Source organism: Nycticebus coucang, chromosome 16 (genome assembly GCF_027406575.1).
Source record: "Nycticebus coucang isolate mNycCou1 chromosome 16, mNycCou1.pri, whole genome shotgun sequence".
Classification (NCBI taxonomy): domain Eukaryota; kingdom Metazoa; phylum Chordata; class Mammalia; order Primates; family Lorisidae; genus Nycticebus; species Nycticebus coucang.
The window spans coordinates 90,822,924-90,847,588 of NC_069795.1; the positions used below are offsets into that span (position 1 = coordinate 90,822,924).

General features: G+C 37.8%; 1 protein-coding gene across 2 annotated transcripts in view; it reads left to right on the forward strand.

Moving 5' to 3' along the window:
* The window catches only part of MCF2L2 (MCF.2 cell line derived transforming sequence-like 2), a 269,445-nt gene that overhangs the window by 48,064 nt on the left and 196,716 nt on the right, over positions 1-24,665 (forward strand). For both annotated transcript variants that reach the window (XR_008374913.1, XM_053565128.1), the window contains exons 4-5: positions 11,525-11,615; positions 14,188-14,307. Coding sequence is in view for 1 of the 2 variants with exons in the window: in XM_053565128.1 (XP_053421103.1) it covers positions 11,525-11,615; positions 14,188-14,307 (211 nt within the window). In the remaining variant the exon portion in view is untranslated. The remainder of the gene's footprint in view (positions 1-11,524; positions 11,616-14,187; positions 14,308-24,665) is intronic.

Genomic DNA, 24,665 nt, shown 5'->3' on the forward strand with positions numbered 1-24,665 from the left:
ACTCAGGAGGCTAAAGCAGGAGGATCCCTTGAGCCCAGAAGTTGGAGGCTTCAGTGAGCTATGATTGTATGACTGCACCCTAGCTTGGGCAATAGAATGAGGTCTGGACTTACAAAAAAAACAAAAACGCAAACAAACAAAAGAGATTTTTAAAGATGTCACCTGGGGCTACAAATTATAGCTATGTAGTTAGAAGAGGCATTAGTAAAATATTCTGAACCACAGAGCTGGTTAAGGATGTTTGAATCACTGTTGTTTGTCCCATAGTTGAAATTTATATATATGTCACTAAGCATGGATTCTTATCACTGTGTACCTCTAGTCAGTTTTGTTTTACTCACAGTTCTGGGTTTATTATTCCAAAGAAACTGAGGAAAGTACTTTTATTAGATGGTACAAGGGTTGTATTTCATAAGAAAAGTTAATTTTATGATTGTTTGCTATTCATAAAGGACTTTTTCTATGAGAATGTATGCAAATCAGAAGAGTTTCCTGCATCTGTTTCCCTCACATGAATGATCTTTACAATGAGTTGCATCCTCTTTCATGACAACTGCCCTAAAATATAGTCTAATATTTGTCGAGGAACAGTGTTACTGTTTGGCCTGTGAGTTTTAATGGGGCTTACTCCTTTGTACTGAAAAACTGAGTGGGATTCTAACAGCTTCTCAGCTTTAAAAGCCAGGCTCACCAGAGAAGTGAGTTCAATCTGGGCCTCTTACTATTAAGAAGATAATGGAAAAGATCATTTTTAAGTGGCTTTGAACAGCATTAATGGGCAAAAGTGCTGCTTTGATTGTAGCTTAAGTAAGGTAAATTTTCCCCTGGACTGGAACTGTACAACAGGGATACAGAGAGATAGATTCATTCACTTGATGGCTAAGGACAGAGGACCAGAGTGGGCAGCCTTGTTGGGCTGCTCTATTCCTCAAGGCACAGAGATTTGCTTCAGAGCCCTCAGGAAGGATGCTTGAGGGGCTAGACCTTGGGTACCCAATTGAGGCTTGAAGTTAGAGAGCACTCTAGGGATTTATTATAAATAAATGGTGACACCGGCACATACATTTTATATGCCAAGAGAATCCATACTAAAGAGCAGCAGAAAAATGTAATGAGCCAGGTTCCTGTCATCCTGTTTAAGAACTAGGAGGCCAAAGTTACTTCTCAGTAGAACGGCCTCCTGTGTATATATAATAGTTTTCCTTTGTTCAAACTTTAGGGGCCCTCAAACTTTTTAAACAGGGGGCCAGTTCACTGTCCTTCAGACTGTTGGAGGGCCAGACTATAGTTTAAAAAAAAAAGTATGGACAAATTCCTATGCACACTGCACATATCTTATTTTGGAGTAAAAAAACAAAACGGGAACAAATACAATCACACTGCCTCATGTGGCCCGCGGGCCGTAGTTTGAGGATCCCTGGACGGTGATGATTTTAGAATTCCTCTACTACATCCTGCCTTTATGTCATCTATGCTGTTCCGATAGAAACCTACCTTCCCTTTTATGACATGTTCAACTTATGTTTCTCTAAGAAGTCAGACTCCACCTTTTGTTTGAATTTATGAGTGCTAATGATTGTAAATGTCTGGACTTTGGTCTTTGCTCAGTGGTTATCATCAGTTACAGAGATAACGGCATGCCTCATAATAAGCAGCCTCTGCTCCTGTTTATCACGGGATGCAGCTTGTTTTGGTAATGGAAGGGTCTGAGGAATTGAGATGAAATTGGAGAAGTTATTGGATGAAGTTATTCCTGCAACTTTGAGCTACAGAGAACTTGACTTTTTATTATTTATCAAATGGCTCTTTACTGTTTATTATTTCCTATTCTATGCATTCCTGAGAATGATGGGGAAAGAGGATTCTAAGTCCACATGCTTATTAATCTCTAGGCGTTAGCATTAATGATAATTTGCTGACCTCTGTACTAATGTACATTCAGTATTACCATTCAGTATAGTCTAGGTCAGAGGACAGCAAACATTTTTTGTAAAGAACCAGAAAGAAAATATTTTAGGGTTTTCAGGCCATGAAGTCTCTGCCTCATCTACTTACCTCTACTGTTGTAGCTCAGAAGCAAATAGGGAGTATGTAACAAATGGTTATGGCTGTGTTCTAATAAAACTTTATTTACAAAGATGAGATGCTGATGCTGCTGGTCTGGAACCACGCTTTTAGAACTACTGGTCTAATCTAGTGTCAATTTTTTTTTTTTTTAGACACGGTCTTCCTCTGTGCCCTGCAACCTCAAATGCCTGGGCTCAAGCGATCCTGCTGCCTCAGCCTCCCCAGTAGCAGGGACTACAGGTGCCCAACCACTATGTCTAGCTAATTTTTTTTTCTTTTTGCTATTTTTGGCCAGGGCCGAGTTTGAACCCACCACCTCTGGTATATGGGGCCGGTGCCCTACTCCTTTGAGCCACAGGCACCGCCTGCTACTTTTTTCAGTTTTTGATAGAGGCAGGGTTTCACCCTTGCTCAGGCTGGTCTCAAACGCCTGAACTCTAGAGGGAGTGGTCCTCCCTCCTTGGCTTCCCAGAGTGCAAGGATTGCGGGTATGAGCCACCCTGCGTGACATCCCACTCCACTTTCTAAGATCAGCATCATTAGAAAGAGAAATTAATTCATATGTGCAATCCCAGCAAGATCTGATCCTTCCCTAGGGACATTATCTATCTCTTGCTTCCTCCACAGAATCCCCTAGTTTTTTCATTTTCAAATATTTAATATAAATTAATATCACATTATCTAGGAATCAATATAATTTAAATAAAGTTGCAGTAGAGTGTTTGTGTGTGTGTGTGTGGGGATCCCTAAGACTAGAAGCATTTTATGCCAATGCTTTAAATATATGTTTTATTTTAAATCACTATACACAATAGAAAAACCTATAGAAATATGCTTTAATTCTTATATTTATTCATTTATGAGGAATTTATTCCATTTGGTCTCATAGAGACTTTATTATTGATTAGTAACATGCCCACTACTTCTCTTTCCATTAGTGAAAAGGTAGTATGAGGAGGGTAGTTGAGATGTGGAAGCTATACAGGAGGGAATATTTCACTGAATATGGGGAAAGAGCCACCTTACTCTCTGAGCAGCCTGGCAGAGAATCAGGTCAGTGTGGAGGCAGTGGGCACCCTGTTACTCCTGTCTGCTGGAGCTGAATGGGCACAAGGTTGTGGAAGGGGACTCCTTCATCACTAAGGGACTGAACAATGTCGTCATTGACCATGTTCCTTCCTCCTATAAAGAAGAAGAGTCCTCTAAATATGTTCTATTACTAACGAGTGTAGCCGATTCTTAAAACTTCAGTTTTCTATAAATAATGTGAGTGCATTGGGGTTCTTTTTTACTCTTTAGAAGTTTGTATGGAAATCATAGAACAATTTAACATATGAAAAAAATTAAAAGACTAATAGAATAAACTCGTAATATTTTATCCCTCAGCTTCAACAATTATCAACTCATGAACAGCTGTGTTTCATCTACCTCTCCTCCCCTGTTCCCTCCCATCATTATCTTGAAGCAGTTAAAACATTAGTTGCCTATAAATATTTCAATATGTATTTCTACAAAGTAGGGATTCTTTTTAAATCATAAAGATAATACTGTCATCACATCACATCACAAAATATACTTTGATATAACCAAATGATTCAGTAAGTTTTCATATTTATCCACTTAGCCTCCCTTCCTTTTTTTTTGGTCTTCTTTTAACTTTGTTTAAATCAGGATCCAGGAAAGAAGTGAGGGAGTGGGGGCGTACATTGCCGTTGGCCACTATACAGATTCTCTCTTCTCTTACTCAGAGTTTCTGAAGCCCCCCAAATGCTGTTTTTGCTGGTTTTCCTGGGCAACAGGTACATCTGATTCTCTTCATGGGTGTGGGTGGGGAATTGCCATTATCATCAAGAAGAAGGCTGGAGTCCCAGACTTCAGTCCATTCAAAATGAAGACTTTAGTTCTCCTACAGAGAAAGTTCAGGGAAGTGACTTTCCACTCAGGATTAGGCAGTGGCAAAAACAGCAAAAATGAGGTGAGATTAGGTTTCAGGTTAGGAGAAAGAGGGAAGGTATGATGAAGACTCTATAATATTCCCTCTGTGTCTTCTGCTCATAATTTAATTATATCTCAGAACCTCTTCTAAACCTTATAAAAATTATCAACTGAATTTGTAGACATATATCCATGGTCTCTAGAGATTGAAGTTACTGTAGAATCAGTGAATCATAGACAAGGTCAGAGGATGCCGAGACAAGCTCATGCCAGCCCACCAGTTTGCAGGTGACCATATCAAGAGAATGCCACAAGTCTGGAAAGAATTACAAATACTTTATTTCTGAATTAGAATGGTACATTTTAAAAACTATAGTCTAATCATTTTAACTCCAGTACCAGCAACAACCTGGACTGCCTTTTGAACTGCTATTCAAAAGGGAGTTCCTAATTCTCCTTAAGATCAGAGAGGTTCTGAAGAGTAGTGTGACTTCCTCCAGTTAGAAGCCTCTTATGCAATATACCAGTAAAAGTCCTATTAGTGCTTGAAATTAGGCATTTGAACTAGGGTTACTCATCATCCTAGTTTTCTTGAGACTGTTGATTTGAGCACTGAAAATAATGTGTTCCTGGAAACTCCTAAGTCTTGGACAAACATCAGGACTTACCCTGGTCCCCCTATATTTGATTCAGTTCTTACGGCAAAGCAATAAAATTTCAGTTAAATGAAATCTGTTCTCTATCTGGCTTACAGAAAAAGGTTACTAATAGGAAAATATATTAATACCAGAGCTTAATTAAGAATGTAAATCAACAAACCTACCACAAAACTTCTTTGGTATTTTGGGGTCAGAACACACATACCTCAATCTCTTACACTTGCAAATTTAAATTTAGTGATTTTCAGAATGTCAGGTTTTACTTATTGAAAGTTCAGTCATAGTTGTTGCAGGGGAGGTGCTAAGATTGGAAAATGAAGGAATATATTAAATTATTTCTTGAATATTGTTAAAATATTTTCCTTTTTTTTGAGACAGAGTCTCACTTTATTGCCCTCAGTAGAGTGCAGTGGTGTCACAGCTCACAACAACCTCCACCTCTTGGGCTTAGGCGATTCTCTTGCCTCAGCCTCCCGAGTAGCTGGGACTACAGGCGCCTGCCACAATGCCTGGCTATTTTTTTTGTTGCAGTTTGGCCGGGGGCTGGGTTCAAACCCACCACTCTTGGTATATGGGGCTGGTGCCCTGCTCACTGAGCCATAGGTGCTGCCCCTGTTAAAATATTTTCCAAAACAGGACATTGTGAATTTTGTGGCATGAGCATGGGTTGTAGAGTCTAAAGACTTCAGTTGAATCTTAATTCTGCATGTAGGTATGACTTTGGGCAAGTTCTTTTTTTTTTTTTTTTAATAAACATCTTTGAGGATTAGCTTTTGCCTATAAAATGGAAATGTTATCACCAACCTGTAGAGTAGTCATGAAGATCGTATCAAATAGCACATCATAGGACCGTAGTGGAAAACAGAACAATGGGAATCGAAACAGCCAAGTGTTACCTAAAGGAATATATTGGTCAGAAACTCAATTCCCTATACATTTGGTTTAGTTGAAGTTTAGACACTTCTGTTGAAAAAGAGAAAGTAAACACACACACACACACACACTCACCACAGTAGTTATTACTTCATGCTGTTTGTCAGGTACACCCAAGGGAGAACTATTCAGTCATTACCATGATACATTCTCTCCCTTCTTTTTTTTAATTTTTTTCCTTTTATTAAGTCATATATACATAGATCATGAATACATTTATGCATATGTGGGGTACAATGTGTTTTTTTTATACAATTTGGAGTGCTTACATCAAACTAATTAATATAGCTTTTGCCTAATTTACTTGATTATTGTGTTAAGACATTTATGTTCTATACTCGATGGATTCGACTTATACCCTTGCAATATGCTCCATAGGTGTGGTCCCGTTGTTGACCCTCCCTCTATCAAACTTCCCCTTATCCCCTTCCTTCCCACTCCATTTCTCTCCTTCATCCTGGGCTATAGTTGTGATCTATCTTTCATAAGAAAGTGTGAGTAAATATAAATTGGTTTCATAAAAGTACTGAGTACATTGGATACTTTTTCGTCCATTGTTAAGATACTTTACTTAGAATATGTTCCTCTCCCCTATCTTAACTGTAGCTATGTATAATCACATCAGCTGACACAGCTCTTTATGATCACAGGTATTTTCCCATCAGTTCCCACACTGTTTACTCAGTGCTCTGGGTGGCCTTGGTGGGGCTGGGAGGGGCCGTGTTGTGAGGGGCAGTAGCCCTCAGTGTGGCTGGGGAGCCATGTACTCCAGCAACTGCTCATTTCACAGATGAAAGAATGAGCCTGTGTTTATGAACAGTATTGTATTTGCTGAGCCTCTCTCAGCCTTGTGAAAGAGCCCTGGTGCCTCCTTTACAACTTCTTTAGATGATTATGTAGTTTTAACAAAAAAGGAAAGAAAAACTAGCAACAGCAAAATGTACAAAATAAAACTGCCACAAGGTAAAAGCAGATGTTCTGTGAAAGAAAATGAAAGGGGAGCCCTGGGTTAGGGCAAAGAGCATGAGAATTAGTATCAAAGGGCTCTGAGTCTGAGAGCAGGGTTTGCTAGTGTGAACTCAGGCGGGTTATTTTATTTCTACCAGGCTTTGTTCCTCCATCTGTAAAATGGAGATAATATCTATTTCATAAGGTCAAATAAGATAAAAAATAAAAATGTCTGACGAACGGTGGGAGCTCAATAAACAGTACTTCTTATCACCTCGTTATTATTGTTATTTGAACATTGGTGAATGCTAGTTGGTGCTGCAGAACTGCTTCGCCCAATAGTTGAGCAGAAGTTGAGCAGCCACCTCTCAATCATTTATGAATCGAAAAGAAATCAGAAAGGAAGTAAGAAAACATTTTTAGCTGAACAATAACAATAACAACTTGAAATGCTTGTATTACAGAAGAGTAAAAACGTAAAATCAATGATCTAATTTTCTATCTTAAGAAGTTAGAAAAAAGCATGGCAATTAAACTCAAAGAAAGGAGACAGTAAAGAAAAAAAATTAAAAATAAGTGGTATAGAAAACAGAATAATGAAATTCCAGTTTCATTCATATCATCTGTAATTACAGTCCTGTAAAATTTCTTGAGACTTGCCTTATGGTCTAGATAATGGTCTATTTTGATAAATGTCTCATGAGCCTGTGAAAATAATGTGTGTTCTGCAGTTGTTGGATGGTCAGATCTCTGTCTTTATCGATTTTTTTTTTTTGCTGCTTGTATGATCAGTTACTGATAGAGGAATACTAACCTCTCAAACTCTGTGGATTTATCTGTTTTTCTTTTAGTTCTCTCAATCTTTAATTAGTATACGTTGAAGCAATGTTATTGCATGCATAGATGTTTAGGATTTTTATGGTATCCTAATAAATTGTCTCCTTTATCTTTATGAATAATTTACCTCTGCCAATATTCCTTATCTTGAAGACTTCTTTTTCTACATTGATATAGCCACGCTGGATTTCTTACAGTTTGTGATTGCATGGTATATCTTTTACTGTCCATTTCTTTCAATCTTTCTCTGTCCTCATGTCTGAAGTATATATATCTTATAAGCAGGGTATTCAGTCTGTAACTATTTGTCTTTTAAACAAAGTGGTATAAGGGCATTTCCACATACTGTGATCATGAAGATAGTTGGATTTTAAATCTCCCACCTTGCTATTTGTACCATCTATGACTTGTCCTTTATCTCTCCTTTCCTGCCTTTTTTTGAATTATTCAAATATTTTCTATGTCCCGTTTATCTCCTTTATTGAGTTTTTAGCAACAGTTTCTGTAGTGTTATGGTATGTATCTTTAAATTAGCACAATCTGGCCAGGTGCAGTGGCTCACGCCTGTAATCCTAGCACTCTGGGAGACCAAGGTGGTTGGATTGTCTGAGCTCACAGGTTTGAACCAGCCTGAGCAAGAGCAAGACACTGTCTCTAAAAAAATTTGCCAGCTGTTGTGGTGTGCACCTGTAGTCCCAGCTACTTGGGAGGCTGAGACAAGAGAATCACTCGAGCCCAAGAGTTTGAGGTTGCTGTGAGCTGTGAAGCCACGATACTACTCATGGCAACAAAGGGAGACTCTGTCTCAAAAAAAAAAAAAAAAAAAAATTAGCACAATCTACCCTGGATTAATTCCATACAACTTTATATACAATATAAATAGTATAACGTAATTTCATTCACTACTAGTTTCAGTGGTATAATTTCATTTACTCCCTCCCATCCTTAATGCTATTATTGTGACATTTTATTTTACATATCTGATCTATTTAATAATATTAATACTTTATTAGCTTTGCTTTGATTAGCTAATAGTCCTTAGTGAAGTAAAAACCATATCTGATGATATTTCTGTACATATTTAATGTTTACAGTGCTCTTCATTCTTCTTGCCGTTTCAGGTACCATGAGGGATTATTTATTTCCCTTCAGTTTCATCCATTTGTCTGCCTCTTCCCAGAATAGACAATCACAACTTCATGTGAAAGCCTCCCCTAGTATTTTCTTACTGTGGAAGGCTGGTCTTAATTCTCTCTAGAGTTTGTCCATTTATATTTCTTTGTCTTCAGCATTCTGTTATGGTTTTTAACTCCATCAGTGTTTTGTTTGTTTTTGATAGGAGTGAAAGTCTTCCTAATCTGCTGCTGGACTTCATTACACATGTATTTATTTTTTTCAGGTTATGTATTTGTCTTGCACCTCCTGCTTCTAGCTTCTCTCAGCCTAGAGAATATATTTTAATATTCCTTGAAGTATACATGCACTGACAATACATTCTTTCAGCTCTAGTTGTCCAGAAGAGTCCTTATTTCACCTTCCATTTTGGGATAAATGTTCAATGGTTATACCATTCAAAATGGGATGCTTTTAGGTCAGTGATCTAAAGGTGTCATTCTACTGAATTGTAATTGTCCTTGTTTCTGTTTAAAAGTTAGTGATTATTTTTTAATGTTGTTCTTCTGAAGGTAATGTATCTTTTTTTAATGGTTGCTTTTAAAATCTTCTCCTCATATTTCATTTTCAGCAGTTTGGTTCTGATATGCCTTGGTAAAATTTTCTTTGTTTTATCTTATATAGTGATGGAAGAACTGCTTGAATCTGTGAGTTAGGGCTTTTATCTGATTTTTTAACCATTCTAAAAAATAATATTTATGTAACGCATTCTCTCACATGTTCTTCTGGGACTTTTGTTCATATCCCACATCTCTCATGCATCATACATTCTGTTCTTTCTATGCTTCTCTCTTTGTGTGCTTAAATTTTAATATTTTACAGTTGATCTGTTTTCAATACAACCATCTTCCCATCTGCTGCATTTGTTCAGTTCACTGCCAAACAAGTGTAATGAGTTCTTAATTTCAGACATTGGTATTTTATAATTTTGGAATGTTCATTGGATTTTTATTATAGAGTCTAATTCCCTGTTGAAAAAAATTCATCTCTTATTTCATTTTGTCTTCCTTTTCCTCTGTTTTCTTTAGCATACTGATCATAGTTATTTTGAAGTTTTTGTCTGCCAACAATGGGAACATCTCTAAGTCTACATCTATTGCCTATTTTATCTCTTGACTATTGGTTGCTTTTTCTTGCTTCTTTGCATTTGTATTAGTTTTTATTTTGCATTGAACATTGTAGATGATTTGTTGTATAGGCTTCTGTAAATAGAAAGCGTTTAGATCTGATAGGCAGTTAAATTACTGGTGGATCACTCTAATCTTTCTGAGGCCTGGTTTTAGGTTTTCTTAGGACATGTCCATTTCTCTTTTGTCCTTACTCCTAGAGTGAGCCTTAATCTAATGGCAGCTCCTAAGGTGTTACCTTTATTTCTAGAGTATAGGTTTTTTTTTTGGAGTTTCATCTAAATGCCCAGGGTATTCATCAAGGTCTATTTATTCTGGGTGGGCCCAAACACCAATCATCTCTCCCTAGAACTTTGTGAGATTCATAATTTTTCAACAATTCTGAGACAACAATTCAGCAACAATTCTTAGTTGCTGTTCTCTGCAAGCCTCCAGTATTCTCACCTACATTTGTGAGGCCCAGGAGTTTGCCAAGCATTAAAGTGAATTTCCATGAAGACTTTTGGGGCTCTTTGTCCAATGCTTCCCTTATTGACAAAACTCTCCCAAACCTGAGTACTTTTGCGTCCAAAATCTCCAATTCCTGTCTCCTCCATTTAGAGACTACTCCTCCTTGCACTGTAGCCTATAGAAAATATTCCCAGGAGAATAACCTGGGTTAAGATGGGTCTGTGATAATGGACTGACCCAGTGATGCTTAATTTAGATTAGCTATTTTTGCCTTCTAATAGGTTTGGCTTACATCTTTTGCCTTATTCACATACAGATACAGGGTAAACCCCACCTTTTACTCAACATTAGAGAGCTATTGAAGTTTTACTGTGGACCAACTACTTTTCATGTACTGTATCTGTTTTAATCTCCATGACAAGCATATAATAAGAAATAATAATGGGAGCGGAGAAGAAAGAAAGAATAATAGTTAGTGTTTATACAGTATTACTGAATGCCACACACACATTGTTCTCAGCATTTCTGAGGAGATTCTGAGAAACTTCTCCTGCCCCCTAAAGATACAATATATAAATGGTAGAAATCAGGATTTAAATCTAGTTAGGTTGGTTCCAGAATTCTTGCTTTTGATCACTTTGCTACTGGTGATTTATTATCATGTTACAGAGAAAAGAGCTGAATTTTTGGAAGGTTAGGCAACCTCCTTGGTGTTAAAGGAGCTCTAGTGGATAGTGACACGAGGATCCAAAACCCTGGCTCTTTTCTTTAAGAAGAGAAGAAAAATACTTTTTGGATTTTTACTTTCAAAGGATTTTGTGAAAATTTTGTAAGGAATTGAGAGGGGACCAAGCAGCTTCCTTTTGTTCTTAATGAAGGTGGTATCTTCTCACACATATGGTTCTATAGGCCTGTTTATGGCCAGGTACTGGAAGGCGGTTGTTTTTCCCATGGATATGAAATGTTTTTGAATACCTCTAAAACTGACTCTTAGGCAAAGATTTTGATGTTCTATGAATGTCTGTTCTGAAAGCAGAAAGATAGCAGAGCTCAACCTTGAGGTCCTCTGCCTACACTGGGACACAAGATGCTCAACTGACTCTTGTATCTTCCTCCAGGCACAAACACATGTGTTCCTTTGATGTTTCAAAGATTTGCCAGCCAGATTTGCCCTCACAGGGAGGGTCTGAGAGACACCATATTTGTTTTGTTACTACTGCCAGACAGACTGGGAGAGAGAGTTGGTCCCCTTGCTGGCGAAATTCCCTCATGCTGTGCAGGATGTTTACACAGTGAGCCTGGAGAGCCAAGGAGGCTGTGGGGTGCATTATGCTGTGGGAGTCACACTGAACCCATCGGTCTCACCTAATCTCTGACACTGCCCACCCTTTGCAGTGCGGAGGCTGCCAGCATCGGGTTCATCATTGTTATCGACCGGCGAAGGGACAAGTGGAGCTCCATAAAGGCATCCTTGACACGAATAGCTGTAAGTATTTATTTTTGTGTTACTATTATTATAAAAGTCATTGAAATGATCTCTTCAGGTATTTCATGTCAAAGTCCTGGGGAAAAGGCAATTATGTCAAATTTTGGGAAGGTCTTTGTAGCAGGTGCTATTGTGTTGTTCGTGTCCCCTCTGCCACCTGGAGGTCACCTGTAGACAATTCCTAAGCATGGAAAGGGCTTTCTGAGCATCTCTACCTTACTGACTTCTCTGGTCACTGAAGAGGGATAAGCAAGGAAGGCTGGGAAGTTAGTGATTCAGGAGTAACCTGTGATCATTGAGTTATAGGAGTTGCTGGATAAATATTCCAGTTTTTATACCCTTCAATGGGACAGTTCTGATGTGTGTTCCCCACAATATCTCAGAGGGTCTCAGCCACTTTTGCCTATAGCAAGAACCCCATAATTGATACAGTGGCCCTCTGTTCCTTATCATCTTTCTTCCTCATCTGTGTTTTCTGGAATCACCTCTCCAACAAACTACTTGAACACAAATGTTTTTCCTGAAGGTTTGATTTAAGGGACAATCCGGTTAAGACAGTCTTTACGTCAGTATTCAAATTATTTTTATTTATTATGCTCACAGATATGGTTTATTGAGGGAAAATGGGACAGATCACAAGGAAAAGACACGTAGGACAAAATCTAGAAAGTTCCAAATGTAAAGCTTCCATCGTCCTTGGCAGGCAGTATGCTTCCAGTATGAATATGTGATAATACGTATGGACAACTGCCAGCCAGAGAAGCTCGCTTTGGTTTTCGTGTCCAGAGTTTTTACTGGGGCTTCATTACATAGGCATGACTGATTGACTGATTACCCATACGTTGAAATAAATCAAATTATTTTCTCACAGATTAGAAAGACAATGGCAAAAATTAATGATATTTAATTAGCTTGATCAAATGCTTGCATTTGGCATTAAATTATATGATCTTAGAAAGGCTCCCTTTTCCTCATGAATCTGATTTTGATCGCTGTTTGTTGCCTTTCAGCAAGTAGATGTATCCTCCCTCCGTGGGAACCTCAGACCTGTGAACTCAGCCACATGGTCAAGCAGAGATACCTTGGGGCAGCCACGTCAGTATTTTTACCTGAGCACACACTATCTGCGGCAGTTGGCAGTGGCTAAAGAGGGTGGGGGTGTGGTTGGGAGGTAAAGCATGTGCAGGAATTAGGACAGGAGAGGGATGCTGGAAGCCTCACTTCTACCCACATAGAGAAGCAGCCGCACACACAGACCTGCACACACACGTTATCCCTCTTAGATGGCAGTACAGCCTCATCCAGATTCACTAACTGTGTCTCAGCTAACACTAATTATGTCCTGTCACAACACAACAAAGTGCAAGGTTCTTCTGTTTAGGAGCTTCTAATTCAAAGACTAGAGAAGGAAGTTCTCTCTTTGTTTCCGCAGAGATTGTTTTGTCCCTTTAGTTTAGTTTTGGTTACAGGATTTATCTTTGGGATAATTGGCACCATTGTTGGTGCCAATGACTATTGCAGTGGTTTGGCCTCTAGAGCCTTCTGGTTTTCTAGGATTCATAGGCAATGTTTGAATGATGTAATACTTGACCAAATTTTTCCTGGAGTTACATTTATCACTTTATATGTAAAAGATGCTGTAGTGCAATAATCCCCAAATGTGGCTACCTTTCACAATCTCTTCAAGTATTTATTGAAAATACAAATGCCTAGATTTCATCCCAGTAATAATGAATCATAATAATCTGGAGTACAGACAAGATTTTTTAAAAAATAAGCAATTAGGAGATTGCTTTGGGGAATCCCTGAAAGAGTGGAAAGCTCTGGGCAGTTCCCAGGGAGACTTGGGTTCCTAAATGAATCAGTATGTAGTTACAGGAATCTGGGTGATCTCTTTGCTCAGGACTTCACCTCAAGATGAGGGTAATACTTTCTGAAAATGATATGCATCAAGAATGCTTAAAATACTAATTCTTTGTCTCAGTTATTCTTCTAGAAATCTATCCTAAGTAAATATTCTGAAATGTGAATAAAGGTGTTTGTTTCAGAGTTATTTATAATAATAAAAATATCAAAAAGCCTAAATGACTAACAATCCCAATAAATGATTGCTCAAATAAATTGGGTGCCCTCAAAATATTTCCGAAGAATTTATTAATAACAAGAATAAAAGTCTATGATATAATGTTAAGTGAAAAGGCAGGTAACAAAGAATTTCTACAGCATGAGTTTAGAGACATTTATACTTATTATGGCTATGAGGCCACAGGTGAGTTTTCTTTTTCTAATGTATAATTCTATTAATTTTCCAATTTTTCTATAAAGAATATGAATTATCTTTATAATCAGAAAAATTTTTTATTTGTTTGGCTTGCTTTGGTTTTTCAGAAAGGGTTTGGATTATCTGACCTCTAAGGTCCCTTTTAGCTCTGAAATCCTATAATCTACGTCCGTGATGTCCACTTTAACTTTTTCTTCTGTAATCCTGGGCAAGAGACCAAAGTAGACCCTGGGAATAGACATGACATTTTCTCTCTTCCTCCACCGCTGACACTTTTCATGATCCTTCCAGGTGGCATTTCCAGGAAATTTACAGCTCATATTCATTCTGCGTCCATCCTGCTTCATCCAGAGGACATTCACTGACATTGGCATTAAATACTATCAAGAAGAATTTAAAATGAAAGTGCCGGTAAGCATGACTGCTCATCTTATCTCTGCTTAGTTAGGGCATCTGGAGAAGATGGCATTTGAGCAAGGTTTCTATGAAAAGTAGGATTCAACAGGCATAGAGAGAGAGGGGAAGGTGTTCTGGTCTGAGGGAACAGCACGAGTGTAGGCACGGAGGTGGGCGTGCAATTATCATATGGGTCCATGGGAAAACCCATTTTTCTTGGAGTACATAGAGGGCAATCTTTTAGAAGTGAGGTGGGAAACATGGAATAACTCTTCAATGTGAGGATGCAGGTTCTGGATTTTATTCCTTAACCAATGGGGATCCAGCGAAGTGTTTCTGGGTGGGAGTGACCTGGTAAACTGCAACTGGAGTTGTACTGATCTGAAGGTGATGTCTAGGACTAGTAGGAAGAGATTAAAGGAGGAAGCTAATTGTACAGGTGAAGCAAAATACAGATCTAAAATATGGGGTGACATAAATACAAGAAACTGTAAATATTAAATCCAACATTGTGACTCTTAGAAGAGAAAAAAAAGTTAAAAGAGTCATGATTTTACTATACTTGCCAACTTTGGCGAGCAGATATGGGAAAATAGGTACGCTTACACTTTGCTCATAGGAATGGACTTGGGAATGACCAATCTGAAGGTTTAATTGTATGCATTTATAGCAAATTTAAATGTATATGCTCTTTGACTCACCTGTAAAAGTTATTCTACAGATATTCTCACAGAGGTGCACAAAGTTGCATAGACAATGATATTTATTAGTAAGCTGTTTGTGGTTGTAAAAGATCGGAAACAACTTAATGCCCAACAAATGGGGACTGGTTAAATAAATTATGGCCTACCCAACCTGTGAAATGCTTTGTAGCCAATAAAAGTGGTAAGGTATGGTGCAATCACAGTGGAAACAGTTGGTATTTCTTATAAAATAAGTTTATTCCTACCCTGTGACCAACCAAGAGAAAGGAAAATGTATGTCTACAAAAAGACATATATGAGAATGTTCGTTAGCCAATAATGGATAAAAAAATTGTGGCATATTCATATAATGTAATAACAATCAATAAAAATGAATGAAATACTGATACAGGCAACAACTTGAATACATCTCAAAAACCCTTCAGAAGAGAAGCTAGATACTAAAGAGTGTACTTAATAATTCCTTTTAAGAATATGCAAACCTAAGCTGTGGTGACAGAAAATCTAAACAGGGATGAGGGGTAAAGAGGCTAATAGGAAGGAGGCAAAGGAACTTTCTTGGAAATGTTCTAGATCTTGATTGGGTGGTGTTACATCTGTATGCGTTTATCAGAACTAATTGAATAATACCCTTAAAGTCTATGCATTTTAGTGATGTAATGCTCTCAATTATAAATAACAAACAGAAAATAATAGATAGGATAGATCTATTATAATTCCATATCACAGGTTCTAATACAGCTGAACCTCTGTGAGCCGACCACCCAAGGGCCTATAACAAACTGGTCAACACACAGAGATGGCCAAGATCAGGAACTAGGCCTTCTGTACTGATAGGCACATGTGGTGCATGTCCAGTCTATGAAAATTAGGTCAACTTAAGGTGGTATCAATGTAGGGAGGTGGTTAACTATGGAGGTTTTACTGTATATATTTTGGGGGGGTTTGTGTTTAATTGCAAATAATTTCAAACTCACTGAAAAGTTGCAAGAGTAAGAATAGTACAAATAGTCACGTACTTTTGTACATGATAATTTTGTAAAATAATAATCTGGATAACTTCACATGCCCTTTACCCATATTCACTCACCTGTTGTTAACATTTTACCCTAATTTACTTTATTCATTATTATTTGCTTTTCTCTGGTACTTAAATTATATATATATATATATGCATAGACACACACACATATATATGTATATATATATGTTAATGTCATAAAAGATAAAGAAAGGTGGTGGAAATGTTTCAGATTAAAAGGGGCTAAAGAGACATGATAGCTAAAAACACTACCCAATCCCAGACTAGATTCTGTACATATATCCTGTATGTGCATATCATGTGTACGTATATGTATTAGGTATAATATATTTTATATGTATCTCTTTACATCTATGTTTAGAATAAGGTATATGTATTTGTGTATTTAGAATAAGGTTTTTTTATATGTATTGTATTGTACTTTCTTGGTCCATCTGTGCTGCCATAATACAAAACTGTAGACTGTGTACTTTATAAAGAACAGAACTTTATTTCCCAGAGTTGTGGAGGTCAGCAGGTTTGGTGTCTGGTAAGGGACTGGTCTTCCTTTCCAGCATGGAACTTTGTTGCTGCATCCTCTGGAGGGGGTGAGCCCTATATCTTCACATGGCAGCAGAGTGGAAGAGCAAAGGGGACAAACCCACTCCCTCTAGCCCTTTTTATAACGGCACCGATCGCATCCATGTGGAAGAAACCCTCATAACCTAATCACTTCCCAGAGATTTCGCCTTCCAATACCAATCACCTTGGGGACTAGGTTTCGGCATATGAATTTCGGAGAACACAAATATTCAAACTATAGTACGTATTATGTATTATAATGTATATGTAAGTATAGAATAATGTTTATGTACACATATGTGTATATTGTAATATATATGTTTTTATCTTATATTTACAATAAATTTACTTATAGACATATACAAAATACTGTACATGATCTAGTCTAGGACGGGGTAGTGGATTTAGTTGTCATACCTCTTTGGTCTCCTTCAACCTGAAACATTTCCACAGCCTTTCTCTGTCGTTTATGACATTAATATATAGTCCCTTGAAAAAATAAGACATACCTCATTTGGCTCTCATTTGATGGTTTCTCTCAATTTGATTCAGGTTACATGTTCCCACCTGGAATGCTATGTAAATGATTTTGTGTCCTTCTCAGAATCACCCAAAGGCCCACATTGCTCATGTACCCCTCATTGGTGATTCTAATTTTGATCCCCTAGTCAAGGTGTTGTCAACTTTCCCAAATGTTTTGTTTTTCTTGCAACTAATAAGCAATCTTTGGAGGGACACTTTAAGACCATTCAACTATCCTGCTCTTCAAAAAAGTCCTATTCTCCCTTTGATAGCTATTAAAGGTTCTTGCCTGATTCAACCTTTATTATGTAGTTGCAAAACAATAATTTTCCAACTCCAGCACTCTCTTAAATTGGTTTTATTATAAGCTGGTTTTATTACACTGGTTGCAAAATAATAATTTTCCAACTCTAGCACTCTCTCAGCATTTAACAATCAGAAATTGGAATTTTACTGTAAGCTAGAGCTTTCCCTTCCCCCTTATTAATTTGTCTTATCATTATGGGTTCTTATTTTTTCAGTGGTTTATAATTCATCACTGTTCTAAATTATCTTGGTGCTCAAAGTGTCCCAAATTTGACTAATAGGAGTCCTTTTGTGACACGTCCTCGTTGTGTTTTTTAGTGCATCTTTACTTTCTGGCTAAATATAATGATCTAGGGCCAGCTCTAGTGTGACCTGGCGCTGTTACTAGCCATTTCTCAGGGGCCCTGGTTCCTTTTGGTATTAAATGGTCTGAGAGACTGAGAGACTGTGAGATACACTATTACTACTCAGATATCTTTGCTTTTACATCTTTTCAGCAGACAGAAACTATAAAAATATGCATGTATATGGACATACAGAAATACATATTTGAAATTGCACACATTATGTGTATATGTACATATATGTGTGCTCTATGAGCTTTTTATGCTGACAAAATTGATGAACAATGCTTTTCTTAGAGCTTATCTCTGTCATGAAGTGACATATAACCATGTATCAGTGTTTTTCAACCTTTTTTTTATCTCATGGCACACTTGAACCTATAGGTAAACTTCCTTGGCATGCTTCAAATTATGTTGATCCAAAAAGAGAGTAAAAGAAATAATATGCTTATTGTGCTTTGAACTTCTTTTGTAATTAATTTAATTAATTATCTTTAATAATTTTCACGGCAAACCTAAGACCTTCTCACGGCACAGCAGTTGATAATAAATAACCGCGGAATATACTAAGTAGTCTTAGAGTCTGACTTCTGTCACTTAGCACAAAAGATTTGGAGTCCATGTTGTTGGATGTGTCAGTATTTTTTTGTCCTTTTATTGTTGATTTTTTTTCATGTTATAGAAGTACTAGTTTATCCATTCACCAGGAAAGAACATTTGAGTCGTTTCTAGTTTTTAGCAATTAAGAATAAAGTTGCTATAACTTTCACATATAGATTTTTGCTGGGCCATGTAGTAGGTACATTATTTTATTTATTTTTTTTTTTGTAGAGACAGAGTCTCACTTTATGGCCCTCGGTAGAGTGCCATGGCCTCACACAGCTCACAGCAACCTCCAACTCCTGGACTTAAGCAATTCTCTTGCCTCAGCCTCCCAAGCAGCTGGGACTACAGGTGCCCGCCACAACGCCCAGCTATTTTTTGGTTGCAGCTTGGCCGGGGCCAGGTTTGAACCCGCCACCCTCGGTATATGGGGCCGGCGCCTTACCGACTGAGCCACAGGCGCCACCCAGTAGGTACATTCTTAACCTTGTAACAAACTGCCAAATCATTTGGCATTTCCATCAGTTGTGCATGAGAATTCTAGCTGCTCCATCATAGCCTTGACAACTTGTCCAAAACAGGGTAATTAAACTTTCTTTCTTAGCCATTCTAGTAGGTGTATAATGATTTCTCACTGTGGTTTTGATTTGCAATTCCCTAATCACTAATGATTCTAAGCCTCTTTTCATGTATTTATTTTCCATCTGTATATCTTTAGTGAAGCTACTGTTCAAATCTTTGTGCATTTTTAATTAGGTTGTTTGCTTCCTTATTGGTGAGTATTGAGAGTTTTTAGATATGAGGTCTAACAATGAAGTTTATGAACTCATCCTAGAAAAAGTGCTACATACCTTGTTGGTGAATATTACTATGGTCATCTTTGAAGTACTCCCCTGGGAAACTATGCATGGACCATAGGATATAGTCCACCCCTCAAAGCAATTTTGGAATTCTTTTTCTGGAATGGCCGCCAGAGCTGTCACCATATCATCTTTGATGTTCTGACTGCCATCAAAATGTCTTCCCTTTCAATGTTTCCTTTATCTTCAGGTAAAGAAAAAAAATCACTGGGGGCCATATCAGGTGAGTAGGGAGGGTGTTCCAATACAGTTATTTGTTTACTGGCTAAAAACTCCCACACAGAAAGTGCCATGTGAGCTGGTGCATTGCAGTGATGCAAGAGCCATGAGTTTTTAGTGAAAAGTTCAGGTCTCTTTAGTCTAATGTTTTCACGCAGCCTTTTCAGTACTTCCAAATAGTAAATTTGGTTAACTGTTGGTCCAGTTAGCACAAATTTATAATGAACAATCCCTCTGAAATCAAAATAGTTTAGCAACATCATTCAGACTCTTGGTTTGGACTGATGAAACTTTTTGGTCATGGAGAATTGGCTGACTTCCATTGTTCACTTTGACACTCTGTTTCAGGCCCATATGGCTGCACCTATGTTTCATCACTAGTGATAACATGGTCCAAAACATTTTCTTGCTTCTCCAAAGGTTTTGGCAAACTTTGACTCTCCTTTGCTTTTGTTCTTCAGTGAGCTCCTTCAGGACCATTTTTGCACATACCTTTCTCATGCCAAGATTTTCACTTAAAATTTTCCTGTTTCCATTTGGCTGTTTGAGCAGATAAGGAGAAATTAGGTTGGGGCTCCAGGGGAAGGGGGGAGGATGGGTAGAGGGAGGGTAATTAGTGGGACCACACCTACGGTGCATCTTACAAGGGTACATATGAAACTTACTAAATGTAGAATATAAATGTCTTAACACAATAACTAAGAAAATGTGATGAAGGCTATGTTAACCAGTTTCATGAAAATATTTCAAATTGTATATAAAACCAGCACATTGCGCATTAATTTACACAGCTATGATTTAATTAAAAAATTTTTTCCTATTTTTCTATCAATGTTTTCTTGGTCAGATATGCTTCTCACAATCAGCTGATGATTTTGATGCACCATTTAACAAATTTTTACAATGTTTTTGTCAGTTCTGCTTATTACTGTCTGCCCTGAACTCTCTTCACCAGTAACATTTTCTCTCTCCTTTGAAAAACATTTAATCTGTTTGTACACTGCCATTTTCTTCATGGCATTATTCTCATAAACTTGGACAAGCATGTCCCTGATTTCACTTCCATTCTTGCCAAGTTTAATAAGAAATTTAATGTTTGATATACCTAACGAAGGAGGTGAAGGACCTCTATAAAGAAAATTATGAAATCCTCAGAAAGGAAATAGCAGAGGATATTAACAAATGGAAGAACATACCATGCTCATGGCTGGGAAGAATCAACATTGTTAAAATGTCTATACTTCCCAAAGCAATCTACCTATTCAATGCCATTCCTATCAAAATACCAACGTTGTACTTTCAAGATTTGGAAAAAATGATTCTGTGTTTTGTATGGAACCGGAAAAAAACCTCATATAGCTAAGGCAGTTCTTAGTAATAAAAATAAAGCTGGGGGCATCAGTATACCAGATTTTAGTCTATACTACAAAGCCATAGTGGTCAAGACAGCATGGTACTGGCACAAAAACAGAGACATAGACCCTTGGAATAGAATTGAAAACCAAGAAATGAAACTAACATCTTACAACCACCTAATCTTCGATAAACCAAACAAGAACATACCTTGGGGGAAAGACTCCCTATTCAATAAATGGTGTTGGGAGAACTGGATGTCTACGTGTAAAAGACTGAAACTGGACCCACACCTTTCCCCACTCACAAAAATTGATTCAAAAGCTTCTGTACAGCTAAGGAGACAATAACCAAAGCAAAGAGACAACCTACGCAATGGGAAAGGATATTTGCATATTTTGAATCAGACAAAAGCTTGATAACTAGGATCTATAGAGAACTCAAATTAATCCACATGAAAAAAGTCAACAATCCCTTATATCAATGGGCAAGAGACATGAATAGAACTTTCTCTAAAGATGACAGATGAATGGTTAACAAACACATGAAAAAATGTTCATCATCTCTATATATTAGAGAAATGCAAATCAAAACAACCCTGAGATATCATCTAACCCCAGCGAGAATGGCCCACATCACAAAATCTCAAAACTGCAGATGCTGGCGTGGATGTGGAGAGAAGGGAACACTTTTACACTGCTGGTGGGACTGCAAACTAGTACAACCTTTCTGGAAGGAGGTATGGAGAAACCTCCAAGCACTCAAGCTAGACCTCCCATTTGATCCTGCAATCCCATTACTGGGTATCTACCCAGAAGAAAAAAATCCTTTTATCATAAGGACACTTGTACTAGACTGTTTATTGCAGCTCAATTTACAATCGCCAATGTGGAAGCAGCCTAAATGCCCACCAACCCAGGAATGGATTAACAAGCTGTGGTATATGTACACCATGGAATACTATTCAGCTATTAAAAAAAATGGAGACTTTACATCCTTCATATTAACCTGGATGGAAGTGGAAGACATTATTCTTAGTAAAGCATCACAAGAATGGAGAAGCATGAATCCTATGTATTCAATTTTGATATGAGGACAATTAATGACAATTAAGGTTATGGGGGGGGAGAGAAAAAGCTGAAAGAGGGATGGAGGGAGGGGGGTGGGGCCTTGGTGTGTGTCACACTTTATGGGGCAAGACATGATTGCAAGAGGGATTTTGCCTAACAATTGCAATCAATGTAACCTGGCTTATTGTACCCTCAATGAATCCCCAACAATAGAAAAAAAAAAAAAGAAAGAAATTTAATGTTTGCTCATTGCTCTAATTCTAACTCCAACATTCTATGACAACACACGGAAGCATGCATCAACAGTAATGAATTCCACTCAGCAAGACCCTGCCACGTGTTGACGTGAACACAGTTGTGACACGTCAATATACCAAGGTTATAAAACCTTACTGAGCTATTGGTACAGTGCTTGCATGGTGGCAAGTTCATGAACTTAATTGTTACAACTTATATTCTAAATATAAGTCATTGCAAATGTTTTCTTCTAGTTTTTAGATTGTATTTTCTTTCTCTTAACAATGTGTTCCATAAAGTAAATATTTTTATTTATTTATTTATTTTGTTGTTGTTGCTGTTGTTGCAGTTTGGCCGGCACCACGCTTGAACCTGCCACCCTTGGTATATGGGGCCGGCGCCCTACTCACTGAGCCACAGGCACCCCCCCATAATGTAAATATTTTTAATTTGGATGAAACCTAGTTTATCAGTTTTTCTTTTATGGGTCGTGCTTATGGTGTCATATCTCAGAATGCTTTGCCTAACCCAAAGATTTCTCCTGAGATTTTTTTTCTGGGAAAATGTTTTCTGTATTCACACAACACTTCTGACACTTAATGTATAGTATGAGTTTCTTTCACAAAGCAATTCTCCAACTCTCTGGACACAATCCTGGTGTTCTACAATTCACTTTAATTTGGACACTGAATTTACCATTAGATCCCACAAGTTAAGGAGCCACAAGATTGCCCCCACTGCAGATGTCAGTAAGTCTAGGCCTCTCATACTCTAACCTACTCGCTATAAATTGGGTTCTAGAATGATTCACGGAACTTAAGGAAAATGCTTTACTTATGTTTATTGGTTTATTATAAAGGATACAACTCAGAAACAGCAAAAAGGAAGAAGTGCACAAGGCAAGGTGCGTGTGGTGGGTGTGGGGAGTCTATGCCCTCTCTAGGTGTGGCCCCACCCAGCACCTTGGCATGTTCACTGACCTGGAAGTAGTGGGTAGATCTGAGAGTTTCAACTGATAATCACTTGGTCTTCCTGGTAATGAGCCCATCCTGAGTCCATCTAGGTGACACCCTAAGTCAATTCATTAGCATAAACTCAGGTGTTACTAAAACATGCTCATTATGAGTAACAAAAGATACTCGTATCTCTCAGAAACTCTGTGCCAAAAAATCAGGAATAAAAGGCCAGGTAAATTTTTATTATACCACAGTTTCCTTCTAAATTCTCTTCTAAGTTTTATGTTTTACATTTAGACCTGTGAACCATTTTGAGTTAATTTTTGTATAAGATGTGAGATATCAACCTAGATAACAAAGACAGGCTCTCTAAAAGCAAAGGGTATTTATTCAGGAATGGGACACTGCAGTGGAAGTAGCAGCCATACTGTTCCAGGAGGTAAAGGAAGACAAACATTTGTAAAGGAGAAGTCAGGAGGATTGCTTAGTTGTTTTGAGATAATTATCCTTGGCTATAAGGACAATAACAAGAATGATGTCAGTCCAAAGTTTGACAGGTGGTTGCAGGGCAGGTGACCTCCCAGAAGTATTTTTGCGGATGAGGTTGCAATAGCCTTTGCTCAAGCTTGTGGTTTTTGCAGTCTTTTGTGATAATTTTGTTATAATGTGTACAAGTGTGAGAACCCTCTCTTCACAGCCTTATTTCGCTATTGAACTGTTTTTACACCTTTGTCAAAAACCAGACTAGTGTTTGGCAAGATTCAGGGCTGATGGTTGTGGGGAAAGCGGCAGCACAGGGGAGATCCTTGCGGTGATGGCATAGTTCTCTGTGTTGATCAGTTCTGCTTGTGGTTACACAAACCAAAACATGCATGGGATAGGGGGAAATGATGCGGAACTATACACACACATTACAGATATGTGTCAGATTCCTGGTCTTTATATTATGCCGTAATTGGGTAAGATATAACCACTGGAGGCTACTAGGTGAAAGGTACATGGGACCTCGCTACCTCTGTATCCATAATCACTTCAAAATAAAAAGTTAAAATTCTTTGATTGACCATACTTGTGAGAGTCTGTCAAGACTTGCTATTTTGTACTGTTGATCTACGTAGGTATCTGTCTATCCTTTGCTATTTCCACATTCTTGATTACTATAGCTTTGTTTTCAGATCAGAGAGTGTGAATTAGCCAACTTTGTTCTTTTCAAAATTGTTTTACCTACTCTATGTCTTTTGCATTTCCATATGAATTTAGAATCAGCTTGTTAATTTGTACAAAAAGTCTTCTAGGATGTTGATTGTGGACTTGCCTTGAAGCTTAAGATGAGAAAACAGAGTTCTGGCAAGTGTGGGAAATCGTGCCTCCGTCTCCTGTTTAGTTAAAAGGCATAGAAAATATGCAGCTTGGCCGAGTAGGTTTCTGCCCTGCCAGGCCTTGGGGGCAAAGTTACTATTGCCTGATATGATGTTGCTCATTGGTTTTTTTTAAAAAAAAAAAATCAAGTATTCACATCAGAGCTAATGTTTTGAAAAGCAAAATACATTTTTAACGTGATAATTTCTTTTTTTATTTTTTTTCTTTTTTTGTAGA